Genomic DNA, 16,802 nt, shown 5'->3' on the forward strand with positions numbered 1-16,802 from the left:
TAAATTCTATTGTATTGTATTGTATTGTATTGTATTGTATTGTATTGTATTGTATTGTATTGTATTCTATTCTATTCTATTCTATTCTATTCTATTCTATTCTATTCTATTCTATTCTAATCCTTTCTCCCTCCTCTTTGTGGTTTAATGAGGGGCGAACTCCCACCTCCTCCACGCAAATGGCGCCACCCTCCGCCGGAAGCCCCCTTTCCCCCTTCCTATTCCGTGAGGGCGACGCTCTTTCCCCCGCTCTTCCGGTTCTCTCTCATCCCCCTCCGTCTCTCTTTCTCGTGGCCCAAGATGGCGGCGCCGGGCGCTGTTCCTCAGGCGGCCGCGTCTTCCTCCTCCTCCTTCCTGGGCTTCAAAGCCAACTCGCGTGACCCCAGCCGGCTCCCTTCGCGGCGGGTGGGCGGCCGAGGCGCCCGGAACCGCAAGAAAGGCTGGAAGCGCTGGCGGGGCCCCGAGGCCAAGCTGGGCCGAGACCTCGGGGAGTGGCTGGAGGAGCGAGTCTCGGAGCTGCGGCACTTGGGGTGAGGCCCGGCGAGGCGTAGGGAGGCTCCTGAAGCGGGGGAAGGGGAAAAATAGAGCCTCCGGATTCGGAGGCAGTCTATCCCTGAGAGCCAGCGTTAAGGGCGAGCGGACTGGAGACTGTATGCTTCTGCGCATGCGCGGAGGGGGTCCTGATGAAAACCTGGCTGCCAGTAGTCCTCGACTTACGACCGCCAACAAGTTCGTTAAGGGAGCTTCGCCCCGTTTTACGGTCTTTCTCAACACGTTAACTGGATTGCTGCCGTGGTTTACCTTTTCATCGAACGGTCGTTAAGTGAAATCCGGCTTCCCCATTCGGACCTTGGCTTTTGTCCGAAAAGGTCGCAAAAGGGGATTGCGTAACCTCAGGGACACAGCAAAGGTCATAAGTATGAGTCGGTTGGCAAGCGTCCGAATTTTGATCCCTGTGACCTTCGGGGATGCGGCAAGGGTTATTAAGTAAACGTGAAAAAAGATCCCAAGTCCCATTTTTTTCCAGTGCCGTTGTAACTTTGAACGGTCACTAAACGGACTGTTGTAAGTCGAGGACTACCTGTGCTGAGGGCTTCATGGTTGTGAAAGTCCTGAGGACATTTCACGAAGAAGATCCCCACCCACCCCAGAATGTTAAGAGTTGGGGAGGAGAAGACTGGCTGCTTCCCGTGACTGAGAACTCAGGAATGTGTTAGCTCTTGACGAAAGACCATGAACTATTTATATATTATATTATTTATATAGTTATAAATATATATATATATATTTCTCCCCAGAGGACCGGTGTCGGAAAAGCCAGATGAAAGCCTCTTCTTCGTAGATACAAGCAATGAACAACAAGGTGAGTGGTGATGATGATGATGATATCCATTCAGTTGTGCCCGACTCTTGGGAAATTCTATCAGCCAGGTCTCTCCACATCTCTCAATCTTGCACTACTACTTTGAGTTGTTCTATTGCAGGGGTGTCAAACTCGATTACATTGAGGGCTGCATCAGGTTTGTGTTTGACCTCGAGGGGGGAGGGGACATAGCCAGCTCAACATCACTCATGGGGGGGGCCTCCAGTGGTGGCCCGAGTGCTCTGCCAGCGAAAACAGGCTCCCTAGCTCCGTTTTCGGCTGCAACAGCCTCCTGCAACCTTCTGCCAGTGAAAACTGAGCTTGGGAGGGCCACACGGGCCGGTCCTTCACTGTTTCCATGTCAGCCTTACGGGCCAGATCTAAATACTCCATGGGCCAGATACTGTCTCCCCCCTCCCCCCCCCAAGGCCTTGAGTTTGACACCCCTGTTCTATTAAATCTGTTTTCTGCGCCTGGGGTTAGCTTGAATGGTGTCCAGCCACCTTGTTCCCTGGTGGCCTGGTTTCCTTTTACCGCTACCGTATTTTTTGGAGTATAAGACACACCTTTCCCCCCCCCCCCCAAGAGAGGCTGAAAATTTGTGTGTGTCTTATACTCCGAATGTAGCTTTTTAGAAACTTTTTTTCAGCCCTAACCAGGCGCTAGCTGAGTGAAGCGATCTCCCTCCTCCCCCCCCCCCCTTTGCCTGCTTTTCTCATTGCTGCTTCCTTTCAGCTGTGCCTTAGAAGCTGTTTTTTATCCCCAAGCAGGGGATTAAAAACCAGCAAACTAATGTGCTGAAGCTGACCAGATGCTAGCCGGATGAATACGTAGTAGGCAGATTCCCCCCCCCCCCTACTTTCCTCCCCAAAAACTAAGCTGTGTCTTATACTCCAAAAAATATGGTAACTCTTCCAAACATAATTGCTTTGTCCAGTGAAATCCGACGCATGACACAGGCAAAATAAGTGAGGCGCAGTTTTGTGATGTTGCATTTCAATGACATGTTTGGTGTTACATGTTCTAGTACTTGTTAATCATCTTTATTGTCCAAGGAATACACAGGAGCCTTTTCCAGGCACCACAACTCAAAATGAGTCAAATTTTCCTGCCTGTCTTGTTTTTTTAAGGTCCAACAAAACCCTTTTGGGACTTGAGTACCTAAAAAAATGAGACCATAGATCTAAATTGAGAGGAAAAGTCTGTTGAGGGTAAGACTAGTAGTCGTTTCGGTGGGTTACAGTATCCCTGTGATCTATTTCTTTGAGATCACCAGTAATCCATTCTGATCACTTCCCCCCCGGTGGTGTTTTTTGGTTCTTTACCTGGCACCTTGGAAGTGAAGATTTGCAGGATTTATTTATTCCATTTCTATAGCTGCCCATCTCAATCAATGACTCCGGGCAACTTATAGTTCAAAAATACATTACAATTCAGACATCGAAGCATGTTAAAACAATTTAAAAAATCATGTTTTTAACAATGATAATGATCTTTTTCATGAAAGCATAATAAAGGGAGTTAGCTACAATTCTCTTTGTAGCTCGGATTTAGTGCCACTGGCAAATCGAGTTTTTGACAAGGGGCTTTGGAGGGCAGAGCACAGTAAGGGAAAGAGACCCAATCTGGTGATTTTACTTCAAGAGTCCAAGTCCTCACCTTGACTGTTACCAGCGCTGGTGTGATTGATTCTCCGGAGTTCATTTCCTGCCTACGTTCTTGTTCCAGGTCAGAAAGAGCAACCAGTGAAAGAGAAACCGCTGAAGATTGACTTGATCCTACAGCCAGATTCCAAGGTCCCCCCACCCAAAGAGTGAGTTTTGTCTCCCGTCTTTCATTGCGAGATGGGTGTGGGGGAAGCCGGCATCTTCATTCCTTTTCAGGGTCTCTCTCTGTCATATTTTGGGGGCAAGGATGTTTGATTCAAGGAAGGACAGTATAGGGCAGAAGAAATGGGTCTTATTTTAATTAATTTGGACGTCTCTTCTTGCAGTTTTAGTAGTCCAGGGCAGCTGAAAAAGTGAAAAACTGAAGAAACAATGGTTCCTTTTGTTTTTGTCATCTTGTAAAATATTCAGATTCCATTTCTGAGTTTTTGCTACGTTACAAGACTGCCATCATTCTTCCCCTCTCCCTTGCCAGCTGCCCTGATCCCAACATTTTTTTCGGTATAACTTACTGGAGTCAATGGAATACTTTTTGATTGTCCGGTGTCATCTTTGAAATGCTGTCCTTTTATAGATAGTCCTCGGCTTACGACCACAATTGAGTTCGAGATTTATGTCGCTAAGTGAGACAGTTGTTAACTCTGTTTTGTCCCATTTTATGACTTTCTTGCCACAATCGTTAAGTGAGTCACTGCAGTTGTTAAGTTAGTAACACCGCTGTTAAGTAAATCAGGTTTTCCCGTTGACTCGGCTTTTCAGAAATTTTGCAAAAGGGGATCACATGACCCTGGGACACTGCGACCGCCGTAAATATGAGTCCGTTGCCAAGCATCTGAATTTTGATCATTTTGGAAACGGTACGACGGTCATAACTCATTTTGTTCAGTGCCGTTGTAACTTCCAGCGGTCACTAAATGAACTGTTGTAAGCCAAGGACTACCTGTACTCCCCGTTGCGCTATTTCCAAAAATGGAGATTCTTCTGGAAATTGTGTCCGAAGAAGTGGGCCCGTTGCTGCCATCTTCTTCAAACGGAAAAATGTCGCAACAAACATTCAAATAGAGCAGTGTTTTTTAACCTTGGCCGCCGGACGATGTGTGGACTTCAACTCCCAGAATTCCCCAGCCAGCTCTGCTGAAATAGAGGAATGTCTAAATTTGCCTTTTGGCATGCAGGGAAAGGATTTTGACGAAGCCCCATGAAACCACTTCAGTTTGTTTCCTGTGATTTATGGCTCAGCGCTGGGTTTTAACTCGTTTTAACTATGCCGTTTTAATTATGCCGTTTTAACTCGTTTCGAACCACACCGAGCTGCCCTGCCCGACCTAAAACCTGCCTCCTTCCTCCTCAGCATCCTTTCGTATCAGGTCCCCAACGGCCGGAAGTTGAAACGGAAAGAGCGACTCTGGGAGAAGCTGGCAGAAAAAGGGGTGGTGCCCCGGAAAGAACGTCTCCTTCATCAGAGGTTACAAAACCCTCCCAAAGCCAACACAGCCGGAGCAGACAGCGGGACCCATCCCTCTAGGGGATTCTACGACATTTGGGCAGATTCAAGTAAGCCTCTGTTTGTTCAACCGATAGCCATAGACCGAATAATAGTTCGAGTCGGGAGTGAAATGAAATACATTTGTGACTGGCCCAAAGTCACCCAGGAGGCTTTCCTGCCTAAGGCAGGTCTAGAACTCCCAGTCTCCTGGTGATTGGCCCTAAGTCACCCAGGAGGCTTTCCTTCCTAAGGCAGGACTAGAACTCCCAGTCTCCTGGTGATTGGCTCTAAGTCACTCAGGAGGCTTTCCTTCCTAAGGCAGGTCTAGAACTCCCAGTCTCCTGGTGATTGGCTCTAAGTCACTCAGGAGGCTTTCCTTCCTAAGGCAGGTCTAGAACTCCCAGTCTCCTGGTGATTGGCCCTAAGTCACCCAGGAGGCTTTCCTTCCTAAGGCAGGACTAGAACTCCCAGTCTCCTGGTGATTGGCTCTAAGTCACCCAGGAGGCTTTCCTTCCTAAGGCAGGTCTAGAACTCCCAGTCTCCTGGTGATTGGCTCTAAGTCACTCAGGAGGCTTTCCTTCCTAAGGCAGGTCTAGAACTCCCAGTCTCCTGGTGATTGGCCCTAAGTCACCCAGGAGGCTTTCCTTCCTAAGGCAGGTCTAGAACTCCCAGTCTCCTGGTGATTGGCCCTAAGTCACCCAGGAGGCTTTCCTTCCTAAGGCAGGTCTAGAACTCCCAGTCTCCTGGTGATTGGCCCTAAGTCACCCAGGAGGCTTTCCTTCCTAAGGCAGGTCTAGAACTCCCAGTCTCCTGGTGATTGGCCCTAAGTCACCCAGGAGGCTTTCCTTCCTAAGGCGGGACTAGAACTCCCAGTCTCCTGGTGATTGGCCCTAAGTCACCCAGGAGGCTTTCCTTCCTAAGGCGGGACTAGAACTCCCAGTCTCCTACTGATTGACCATAGACCAAATAATAGTTCAAATCGGTTGAAACCAGGAGTGACATGAAAAACATTTCTGACTGGTCACCCAGCTGGCTTTTCATGCCTAAGGCAGGACTTGAATTCACAACACTTTCTAGCCCTGGTGCCATAACCACTAGACCAAACTGCCTCTCGTTTCCTTGCCGTCAGACCCCCTTGATCAAGCTCTAGCTGGGCAAGACGCCTTTTTCCTGGAACAAACCAAGAAGCAGCCTGTGAAGGTAAGCGCTGGGCCCGTTCCGTAGCGGGCGGTGGGAAAGGGGCCTGCAGGCTGAGCCTCACATCCTGGGATGTTTCCTCCAGCGTCCTGACCGTCTGAAGAAGACCCCATCCGAGCTGCCAGCCATGGAGATCATCTCGCCAGGAGGGTCTTACAACCCCAGCTTCCAGTCTCACCAGGTACTGGCAGCGCTTAGTGAATTGCCGTGAAGAAGGCAGGGAGGTTTTGTTTCCCTCCTTTCTGGCACTTGGGAATCCCGTGTGATCCATTGGGGTGGATTTCACGCAGGGGCCCAGGTGGGAAGCTTGCTGACGTCCGCGTGAAGAGCTCAACTGGGTTTCTCTTCTTCTTTTGCCCCGCTCTCTCCACCCACCCTCAGGCATTGCTCCTCCAAGCCTTTGAAGCTGAGCTGGTGAGGCAGAAGGCAGAGGAGAGGCTGCAGCGTCAGTTGAATTTCCCCACCGCCGCTGAGGCCCCCACCCAGGTGAGTGCAAGGAGGGCCTGTGCTGTTACAGATAGTGTGTTGTGGTGACTTAGTTACCTTAAGGATTAAAAGCTGTCTCCTTAAGAGATTGCATTGTGGGAGATGTAGAGAGAGATTGCATTATGGGAAATGTAGTCCATGACATGTGACCATATCTGTGTGTCTGATTGGCCACTGAGGCATTCTGTGGGTTTAGAACAAAGACCTGGCCATTTTTTGAATTAGCTCAGAAGAGAGAAAAACATGCTTTCTGAACAGGGGGACAGAACTACCATCCTTTTAAAACTAGGAAATGGGATAGATTATGAAATATGGATGAACCTCACCCTGACTCACCATGATTGTAAGTCTATATGTTCAAGGATTCCCAAATAAATATAATCTGCATGAAAACCTGTTTGCTAGAGTTTATCTGCCTGTTTCCCAGTGGAGCCAGATGCCTGGGGAACAGAACAGGGCCAGTCCTGAACAAGGGACTGAATTCTGTCCTGAATTCTTCTTAGGATAGAATTATTCAGAGAGGAGATTACAATGATTGGAGGAAGGACTTTCCCATGGTTGAGGTCACAATTCCGACGGGGACAGCAGGATTGGCTTGTCTTGAGAATACATGGCGTGAAAGGGATGGTATCAGTGGAAACGGGAGGCCCAGGCCCACTTAAATATGGGAGAAAGAAAGAGCAGCCGTGTGGAAGAAGATAATTGCAGGGGCTGGGGGTCATTTTTGAAGGGATGTTTTCTCCTAACTGCAACCTCAGTTCAGTGATGTTGGGCCAGCTTTTTTCTTCTTTCCCCCTCCTCTTCTGGACGGTGCAGTCTTGCAGACTGCAAAGCTTTGAGTTATTTTTACAAATAACTCAAAGTGGCAAACATAGCTAATACTCCTTCCTCCTCCTATTTTCCCCACCACAACCACCCTGTGAGGTGGGCTGGGCTGAAAGAGTGATTGGCCCAAAGTCACCCAGCTAGGTTTTCTGCCAAGGGCAGGACTAGAACTCCCAGCCTCCTGGTGCATGGTGCCCAAGCTCACCCAACTGGTTTTCATGCCTAGTTTCTAGCCTGGTGCCTTAACCACTACACCAGTGATGGCTAACCTTTTTGCCGTCGTGTGCCAAAAGCGGGGGTAGCGCGCGCGTGCGCCCACACACATAACCCCCCCCCCCCCCCCGGTGCTCTCCCTGCTTTTGGCACGGGATGGCATGGTGGGCCCAGTAGGCCCGTTTTTTTCGCCCTCCCCAGGCTCCAGAGCCTTTCTTGGAGCCTGGGGGAGGGCGAAAACGGCCTTCCCCACAGCCCTCCAGAGGCCAGAAACAGCTCGTTTCTGAAAAACAGGCCTTTTGGGCCCACCGGAAGTCAAGAAATGGGCTGTTTCCGGCCTCCAGAGGGCCTCCGGAGTGGGGGGGGGGTGAAGGCTGTTTTCGCCCTCCCCAAGTTCCTAGAAAGTCTCTGGAGCCTGGGAAGAGCGAAAAATGGGCCTTCCCCACCTCTCCTGAGGCCCTCCGGAGGCCGGAAATAGTTTGTTTCCTGACTTCCGGTGGGCCCAGAAGGCCCGAAAATTAGCTGGCACGCATCAGAGCTGAGCTAGGGCAATGCTTGCATGGCCACCGATATGGCTCTGTGGCACGCGTGCCATCAGTTCGCCATCACGGCACTAGACCAAACTTCCTCGGCCTTTTCCAGACTGATTTGTGTATAAAAACAATAAAGGCAAAGTACAAAATTAAACAAAGAAAATGTCTCAAGGTGGAAACCACCAAAGTGTGGAAGGAACCAACAGGAGGCTTCTCCTTCCTCCTGTTGGTTCCTTCCTTCACGGTGGGGCCGTGACGTACCTGCAGGTCCCACAGCTGGGCTCACCTGGGGCTCCTGGGCAGGGCTTGCCAAGAGGCCGATTTCTGCTTTTGAAAACTGTGTCGAATGGGACACCCAGTTTATTGTGAGTCTGTTGGGAGCAGGGAACCCCAGAGGCCAATCTCTGAGCTCCTGGGTTACAAGCAGGCACGGGCCTGCCTCCCCTCTGGTGCTTCCCTTTCAGCTCCTCTCCTCTTCTGCCCTCTTACCAGGAGTCAGCATTTCAGGAACAGTGCGAGGGCCTCATGGAAGAGGAATCGGAGGGCGAGGAAGGGCAAGGCAGCCCACCAAGACCCCCAGAGGAGGCTCTGCAGGCAGTCTCCGGCGAGGCCTCCCCTCTCTTCACAGCAACGGCGGTCAGAGAAAAGAAAACGGAACAGCAGCGCAAGAAAGAAAAAGCCGCCAAACAGCTGGTGAGTTCTCCTATCCTGCGGAGACTCCAGGAGGGGGCAGTGAAATCTGCTTTGCACGACCTCAGTTTCTAGAAGGGTTAAGACTACAATCCCCCTGGTTCCCAGCTCACGCGGGATTGCCGGTGAAGGTAGCGGTTCTGCCTTTCCGGGCGGCTCAAGAGTGGCATAAGGTACTCTGTTGTGAGAGTAGAGTAAATACAACGCTGTTTCCTTTGCGTCTGCCATTGTTGTGTGTTGTGTGACGGGCACGGCAGGGATTCCTTTTCAAGCTCTCCTCACTGTCCTTGAAGCAACAATGCCACCGCTCCGGGGCTGCCTCCTGGGCCCCTTGCCAACCGGGGCTTATTTAGCCTCTCGGCCGAGGATGTTGTGGCTCCCAAAACGCCCCGCCATCTGGCCCAGCCTTGGCGCTGCCATCTGCCATCTCCCTGCGTCAGCTCTGCCGAAGCAGGGGAGATGCCAGCTTGTGGATGGCGGCTGGAGCCACCGAGACCACGCTGATGGGGTGGGGGGGTGGGAAGACATGGCTCTTTGCTTGGCAGTCCCTGAAGGAAAACACAACTGGCCCCCCGCAGCGCCCCTGATCACCTCCTCCTCCTCCTCCTCTCTTTCCCCGCTGCTTCTCCCGGCACAGAAAGCCCGCGAGCTCTCCGAGAAGGCCACCCGACTCCGGAAACAGGAGCTCTTCCAGTTGAAATCCATCCGGCTGCAGCTGAAACAGCGGGAGGCCGAGCTGCAACGCCGGAAGCAGAGACGGGAAGCCAAGCGGAAACTGGAGGCCGTCAAACCCAAACGGCTGGGCAGGCTCAAGTAAGTCAGAGGGGCAAAGATAGCCGGAGGCTAAAAAACGCACGAAGGACGGTTGCAGGAATTGGGTAGGTCTACTCCAGTGACTCTCAAGCTTGTCGGTCGAAAGGTCGGCAGTTCAGCGGTTCGAATCCCTAGCGCCGCGTAACGGGGTGAGCTCCCGTGACTTGTCCCAGTTTCTGCCAACCCAGCAGTTCGAAAGCAGGTAAAAAATGCAAGTAGAAAAATAGGGACCACCTTTGATGGGAAGGGAAGAGCGTTCCGTGCGCCTTTGGCGTTGAGTCATGCCGGGCACATGACCCCGGAGACGTCTTTGGACAGCGCTGGCTCTTCGGCTTTGAAACGGAGATGAGCACCGCCCCCTAGAGTCGGGAACGATTAGCGCATATGTGCAAGGGGAACCTTTCCCTTTCCCTTACTCTAGTGAAAAGAAGGACTAGGGGTGACACGATATCAGGATTCCAATATCTGTGGGGCTGCTACAAAGAAGAAGGGGAGATCGACCTGCTCTTCTCAGCACCAGAAGGAAAGTCTAGGGAGATTCTCAGTCATCCAGGTCATAGTTGACCCAAAGGTGCCTTTTCAAGACGTTTTTCTTTGAAGATGTTTCACTTCTCCTCCAAGAAGCTTCTTCAGATGAGAAGCGAAACGTCAAAGGGAAACAAGAAAAGTCCAGTAGTTGCCTTTGAGACACCTGAGAGTTGAACAAGAAGCAACAGATGGAAACTCATCAAGGAGAGAAGCAACTTAGAACTAAGGAGAAATTTCCTGACAGTGAGGACAATTAACCAGGGGAACTGCTTGCCACCAGAAGTTGTGGGTGCTCCATGACCGGAGGTGTTTAAGAAGGGATTGGAGAACGATTTATTTTATTTATTTTATTTTATTTCGAATTTATATACCGCACCTTCTCCCGAGGGACTCAGGGCGGTGTACAGCCAGCTAAAAACATACAATACAAACATTAAAAACAATTAAAAGGATATATATTAATTTGGCCCCAATTTTAGATAACAGACCAATTAAAAAATATTAAAAAATATGTTAAGCCAGCCCGGCTTGCTGGAAAAAGAAGGTTTTAAGGGCACGGCGGAAGGCACCGAGGTCTTGGATTCTCCTTATCTCTGGAGGCAGCTGATTCCAGAGGGTAGGTGCCCCCACAGAGAAGGCCCTCCCCCTGGGGGTCACCAGCCTGCATTGTTTGTCTGTCGCTCGTCCTTTCATCCCCCGATCTCAGCCGACACTTCGGGGAACCGCCATCTTGCGCACGCGCAGGTCCATTTGCCTGGAATGTACTAGAAGACTTCCAAGGTCCTCCCTTCCAACTCTGTTCTTCTGTTAACTATTCCAGCCAGCAGCCTTCTCTGCTATCACACCTGCCCTGTGGAACACCTTGCCACTGGGAATGAGATCGGCTCCCAAACTTCCCCAAGAGCCTAAAGAGCCCTGCCAGATCTTAGCTTGGGGCTCCAATGGGGGAGCATCGGGGGGGGGGAGGAAGGTGATCGATCGCTTAAACAAGAGATCCCACCCCCTCCCCCATCCTGCTCTGGCCCTCCCCCATCGTTGTATTGGCCCCGCAGCATTTGGCATATCGGTTTTACCTTTTTCTAAGATGGTAAGCCGCCCAGAGTTACTCACCTGCGGTGAGACGGGCGGCCAAATACATTTGTACAAATAAAGGAATGAATGGAAAGCAGGAAGGTGGCTTTGATGGGCGCGCCCGGGGGGGGGGAGAAGAGAAGGAGGGGGTGGCAGAAAGAAAAGCTTGGCCTCCTGTTTCTCAGCTAGGTTTTTTTTCCCCGGTCTTTTCCCGGCAGGTACGAAGAACCCGATGTGGACGTGCAGTTGAGCAGTGAACTGGCGGAGTCCTTGAGGACACTCAGGGTAAGTGGCCCTCCGGCTTTTTGGCACGCACCTGCATGGCAGAGAATCGCCCACCGCAGGGATTCACTTGGCAACGGTGGCAAGAAAGGCCACAAAATGGGGGCCAAGCTCACTTAAACCACCAAAATGTTGGGCTTCGTCGTGGTCATAAGTCAAGGACTCTACTTGTAGAGCAGAGGTCTTCAAACTTGGCGGCTTTAAGACTTGTGGACTTCAACTCCCAGAATTCTCCAGCCAGCATAGTATAGCTGGCTGGAGAATTCTGGGAGTTGAAGTCCACAAGTCTTAAAGCCGCCAAGTTTGAAGACCTCTGCTGTAGAGCCTTGGGAGAGATCTGGGGTGGGGTGGGGGGCGCCCCCAATAATGGAAGGGGAGCGGCAGAGAGAGCACGCTCCTCCTGCTGAGGTTCTACGGGGGGGGGCGTCTTCTTCCCCCCGCCCCCCTCCTGGTGTCCAATGATGAGACCCATCCTTGCGCTCGGAGAATTCGCAGCAGCTGTTGCTGGGAATGTGAAGGACCCCAGGGGACCCCCTGGTCCTACCGAGTGGGTAAGGATCAGGGATCTGAGGCACCCTCCAGCCACACCCCACACCCCTTACTTCTTTTTCAGCGTGGAAGATTACGCAAACGGTCAATTTAAAAAAAAAAAAAAGTACAATGACATTCCCAGCGAGCAAATATGAAACCCGCTCTGTTTGCAAATTAAAATGGAGACTCTTTTTATACGGTCCGAAAATGATGGCGTCGCGAACAGAAAGTCCTGCGGGATTCCCCTGATAATAGGCTCCAAAAGGGTTTTTTTTTTTTTTTTTTAAAGAAAAAGCAATGAGAGTCGGATGTTCCAAGGAGATGGAAATGCTAGATTAATCGCTTGGGGTATTGCAGCTTTAACCTACTACTCTCTACTAGCACTGATGATGTTACCGAGCTGGGTAATGAAACGTCCGCAAGAAAACCTCAGAGAGCACCAAGGACCCCACAGTTGTCGCCCTCCTCCCCCCCTCCTCCTCCTCCCCCCTCCTTTTCCTCCTCCTCCCCCCCCCTTTCTCCTCCTCCTCCTCCTCTCTGCAAACTCCACTCTCTACCAGCACTGCTGATGATGTTGGCTAGTTGGAGTAACGAAAGGCCTGAATAAAAAGAGCCCAGCTCAGAGAGCACCAGAGACCCCTTCTTTAAACCCTGGGCTTGCAGGGGGGCTCTTCGCACAGCCCCGTCCAGCATTGCCCCGTTCCCTTCCCAGCTTCCCAACCTCCCACCCTGGCAGATCCCGAGAAAAATCACTCTGATCTCAACCGAGCAGGAAGGCACCACCCTGCGTGTACGTGAGGAGCTGAGATGGCGTGAAAAGCTCTCCTTTTGTCGCCTGCAGAGTCTCTTCTGGAGGTGTGAGGGGGGGGAGGAGGAGAGGGAGGGGGGGCTTCTCACTTTGCTTTAAAGAAAAAAAGATATTGTTGGGATTGCATGGAAAGCATTCAAGGTGTGTCTCCCTTTTTCACCACATCTGGTTTGGGCAATTGTGGTCGAAGATGTTGCTGGAGACTGGAATACAGGTGGGAGTTCTCGAGTTACGACACTCCGCTTAGTGACCGAAGTTACAACGGCCCTGAAAAAAAAAGGTGACTTGCAGCCCCTTTTTCACACTCAGTGACCTTTGCACGGTCACGCGTGATTTACATTCGGATCCTTGACAGCTGACTCACATTTATGATGGTGGCTGTTATCCCCGGTGGGGATCGCCTGATCATCTTTTTGCAACCTTCTGACGAGCAAAGTCAGTGAGGAAAGCAGATTCACTTAACAACCGTTAACAAAATCAGGGATTCACTTAACAGCTGTCTCGCTTAGCAAAAGACATTTTGGGCTCAATCGTGGTAGTAAGTCAAGGACTATCTGTACTGTAAATTGGGTTTCGTTTCCCTCCCTCCCTCCCACTTCCTTCTTTTCTTCCCTCCCTCCCTCCCTCTCCCTTCCTTCCCTCCTTCCCCTCTCTCCCTCTTCCTTTCTTCCTTCCCTCCCTCCCTCCCCTCCTTCCTTTCTCCCTTCTTTCCTTCCCTCCCTCCCTTTCTTCCTTCCTTCCTTTCTTCCCTCCCTCCCCTCCTTCCTTTCTCCCTCCTTTCCTTCCCTCCCTTCCTTTCTTCCTTCCTTCCTTCCCTTCCTTCCTTCCTTTCTTCCCTCCCTCCCTCTTCCTTCCTTTCCTCCCTCCCTCCCTCCCTCCCTCCCTCTCTCCCTTCTGGGCATCTCTGATAGCTTTCCTGATTGATCTCTGAAACACGAAGGCCAGCTGGGTCTCCCTTCTCCTTCCCCCTTCCCCGCCTTTGCCGTTGGCCATCCTGAGCTCCTGTTTGCTCTTTTCTCCCGCAGCCGGAAGGCAGCATCCTGAAGGACCGATTCAAGAGCTTACAGAAACGCAACATGATCGAACCCCGAGAGCGGGCCAAGTGAGTCTCTGGGATGGAATAACGGGATGAGAAACGGTGGGACGGGGTCACCAAAACCTTCAATGGAGGCGGGTGGTTCGGAGAACCGGTAGCAAAAATCCCTGCCCCCACCCCCAGCTGAGCCGCACGATCATCAAAGGTTTTTTTCTTTTTTTTAATTTGATTTATATGCCGCCCTTCTCCGGAGACTCAGGGCGGCTTACAATGAGCTAAGCAATAGCCTTCATACTTTTGTATATTTATACAAAGTCAGCTTATTGCCCCCACAAACTGGGTCCTCAATTTACCTACCTTAGAAAGGATGGAAGGCTGAGTCAACCTTGAGCCTTGGCGAGATTCAAACCTGCAGTAATTGCAGGCAGCTAGTCTTAATAACAGCTTAATAAGAGGGTGCCTTAGACCACTGTACTACCAAGGCTCTTCTGGCATTTCTTTTAAATGCCTCTGACGATCAGGCAACTCAGCTTGGATCATCAGAGCCTTTTGAAAGCATTTTTTTACAACCTCTTTGCGGAAGAGGTTGTAGAAAAAATGGTTTTAAAAGTAAAAAAAATAAAAATAAAATTGGCCACACCCACCCAGTCACATTTCCCCCCCCATCAAACCATACCCACAGAACCGGTAGTAACAAATTTTAGATTTCACCACTGGTTGAATGACACAAATTATCCGACTCTATTGAGGGACCACTTTTTTTTTTTAATAAAAAAAAAGATTTTTCAAGGAAAAAACGGAGAGCAGCTATGTAAGCTTCCGTTAGCTAAGGGATATTGATCGACGGACAAGAAACCTCCGTGTTATTTATAGTCCTGCATCCCCTTCCCTTTCACACAACTTTGCCAGCAGCCTCTTTGGATGGAAACAAGCCGGCTTAATTTCCTCCCTCCGTGGATCTAACAATGTGGTTTCTTCCCTAACCAGGTTCAAAAGGAAATACCGATTGAAATACGTTGAAAAGCGAGCTTTCCGGGAAATCACGTAAGTTGCTTTTGGGCTGGGAAGAGCTCTGGCCAAGACCGGCTGACTGGTCCAGTTGTGTTGAAGCGGGCCAGGGTAGAAGGATGCTATAAGGCTGTCCATCCCAGGGCTGGTGCCTTTGGGATGGATTACAACTCCCATCAGGAGCAGCCGTCATATGCTTACGGGCTTTCTAAACTGATGGCCCTTGTTCCTCTTACATTTCAAGTTGAGAAACCCAAGTTTTTGTTTACTTCTTTTGGGAGGTGCCTGATCCCGAAATCTGAAGCTGCTTGTAAGTCGTGGACCCTTCAGTTTTAAGTCTTAAGAAGGGAAATCTATGGAGATTCTCATTCATCCAGGTCATAGTTGTCCCAAAATGTGCTTTTTTCAAAAGGCAACTGGACTTTCTTTGGGTTTTTCCTTGAAGTCGTTTCGTTTCTCATCCGAGAAGCTTCCTCCGTTCTGACTGAATGGTGGCGGATGGCAGGATTGATATTCCTTGCGGTCATCTGGTCGTTAGTTCTCTTTCTGAGAGTCGTTGAGCCCTCATCCACCTTTTGAATCCAATTGCCTTTTGAAAAAGCACCTTTGGGATATCTGAGAATGGAAGAATTTCATCTCACTGGGAAAGATAAATCATTGAGAGAAGCTTACCCCACCCAAAAAGGAGATTAGGACTTCTTGGCACAGGATTTTTTTTTTTTTTTTTAAATTTGATTTATATGCTGCCCTTCTCCGGAGACTCAGGGCGGCTTACAATGCGCTAAGCAATAGCCTTCATCCTTTTGTATATTTATACAGTCAGCTTATTGCCCCCACAAACTGGGTCCTCAATTTACCTACCTTAGAAAGGATGGAAGGCTGAGTCCACCTTGAGCCTGGCGAGATTCGAACTTGCAGTAATTGCAGGCAGCTGGTCTTAATAACAGGGTGCTTTAGACCACTGTACTACCAAGGCTCTTGGTAACTGCCAAGAGCCTTGGCAAACTGCCCCCAATTGAAATCCAATTGGGGGCAGTTTGCCCCTTTCTCTGACACCCCACGAGAGCTGAGGGTTTCTACCCCATCCAGGCTCGGTGGTTCAGTGATGACCTGATTTATATCTATTTTTTCCCCTTCTCACTTTGGGGGTAGCGAGGGGGGTGAAAAGCAAACTTCCAGTTCCTTCTATTTTTTTTTTTAAATCGTTTTAATTATGGCACACATCATTTTCACCCCTCTTTTCTCTCCCCTCCTTGTCTTCTCTGCAGATTATAGAAGCGCGAAAATTAGCATCCCGAGATCTCCCACATGTTTCATTAAAAAGCCACAAACCAACCTGAAGTCTTGTTTTTGCTTGATTCTTTCCCCCTTTTTCTCTGGGTTATCCCCACCACCTTCCCCCACCAGAGATCCTCGCCCGTTCTCCTTTTCCTTAACCTGGGGATCAGTGGGTCTGGCTAGGGCAGGGGCTACGAACCGGGGATGCGAGACGATATTCCGGGGGGGGGGGGCGAAAACTTGGGGTTTTAGACGTTTCAAAATTTTAGTGTATTATATATGATTATATGCATATAAATATTTTTTGGGGCGCAGTGGCTCAGTGGCTAAGATGTTGAGCTTGTCGATCGAAAGGTCGGCAGTTCAGCGGTTCGAATCCCTAGTGCCGCGTAACGGGGTGAGTTCCTGTTACTTGTCCCAGCTTCTGCCAACCTAGCAATTCGAAAAAGCAGGTAAAAAATGCAAGTGGAAAAATAGGGACCCCCTTTGGTGGGAAGGGAACAGCGTTCCGTGTGCCTTTGGCATTGAGTCATGCCGGCCACATGACCACGGAGACGTCTTCGGACAGCGCTGGCTCTTCGGCTTTGGAACGGAGATGAGCACCGCCCCCTAGAGTCAGGAACGACCAGCACATATGTGCGAGGGGAACCTTTACCTTACTAAATATTTTTCTCTGTGGGCACCCCTGCCCTCTGGAACGAGTTACCCACTGAGCTCCGGACGGCACCTGATCTCCGTTCCTTCTGTCGGGGCCTGAAGACTTGGCTATTCCAACAAATGGGCTGATTTAGATTCTTGGGTGTTATGATTTATTATCATTCGATCTTAACTGGTTTTAATTGGGCTTTTATTGTACGTTTTTATTTGTTTTTACCTGTGTTCGCCGCCCTGAGTCCTTTCGGGAGAAGGGCGGCATATAAATACTTGCAAATAAATAAATAAAATAAAAATGTTAAGGGGCGCGAGAATATATCAGAAGCGTTCTAT

General features: G+C 50.1%; 1 protein-coding gene across 1 annotated transcript; it reads left to right on the plus strand.

Moving 5' to 3' along the window:
* Positions 1-286: 286 nt before the first annotated feature.
* Positions 287-15,872, plus strand: NOP53 (NOP53 ribosome biogenesis factor). Its single transcript, XM_070949334.1, has 13 exons — positions 287-530; positions 1,299-1,363; positions 3,092-3,176; positions 4,382-4,584; positions 5,646-5,716; positions 5,799-5,894; positions 6,095-6,199; positions 8,263-8,463; positions 9,098-9,273; positions 11,091-11,157; positions 13,519-13,595; positions 14,517-14,573; positions 15,806-15,872. The coding sequence occupies exons 1-13, from the start codon at positions 301-303 to the stop codon at positions 15,810-15,812; spliced, it is 1,440 nt and encodes a 479-aa protein (XP_070805435.1). The 5' UTR covers positions 287-300; the 3' UTR covers positions 15,813-15,872.
* The last annotated feature ends 930 nt before the right edge of the window (positions 15,873-16,802 follow it).

This window comes from Pituophis catenifer, unplaced genomic scaffold, assembly GCF_029215685.1.
Source record: "Pituophis catenifer annectens isolate HBS135680 unplaced genomic scaffold, rPitCat1.0.hap2 SCAF_9, whole genome shotgun sequence".
NCBI lineage: Eukaryota > Metazoa > Chordata > Lepidosauria > Squamata > Colubridae > Pituophis > Pituophis catenifer.

What these genes read in the sequence shown, in the direction of transcription:
- NOP53 (XM_070949334.1), top strand. Translation starts at nt 301, where the DNA reads ATGGCGGCGCCGGGCGCTGTTCCTCAGGCGGCCGCGTCTTCCTCCTCC. An exon ending in AAGGTCCCCCCACCCAAAGA is followed by an intron (nt 3,177 to 4,381) that starts GTGAGTTTTGTC and finishes CTTCCTCCTCAG; the next exon opens with CATCCTTTCGTATCAGGTCC. An exon ending in AAACGGCTGGGCAGGCTCAA is followed by an intron (nt 9,274 to 11,090) that starts GTAAGTCAGAGG and finishes TTTTCCCGGCAG; the next exon opens with GTACGAAGAACCCGATGTGG.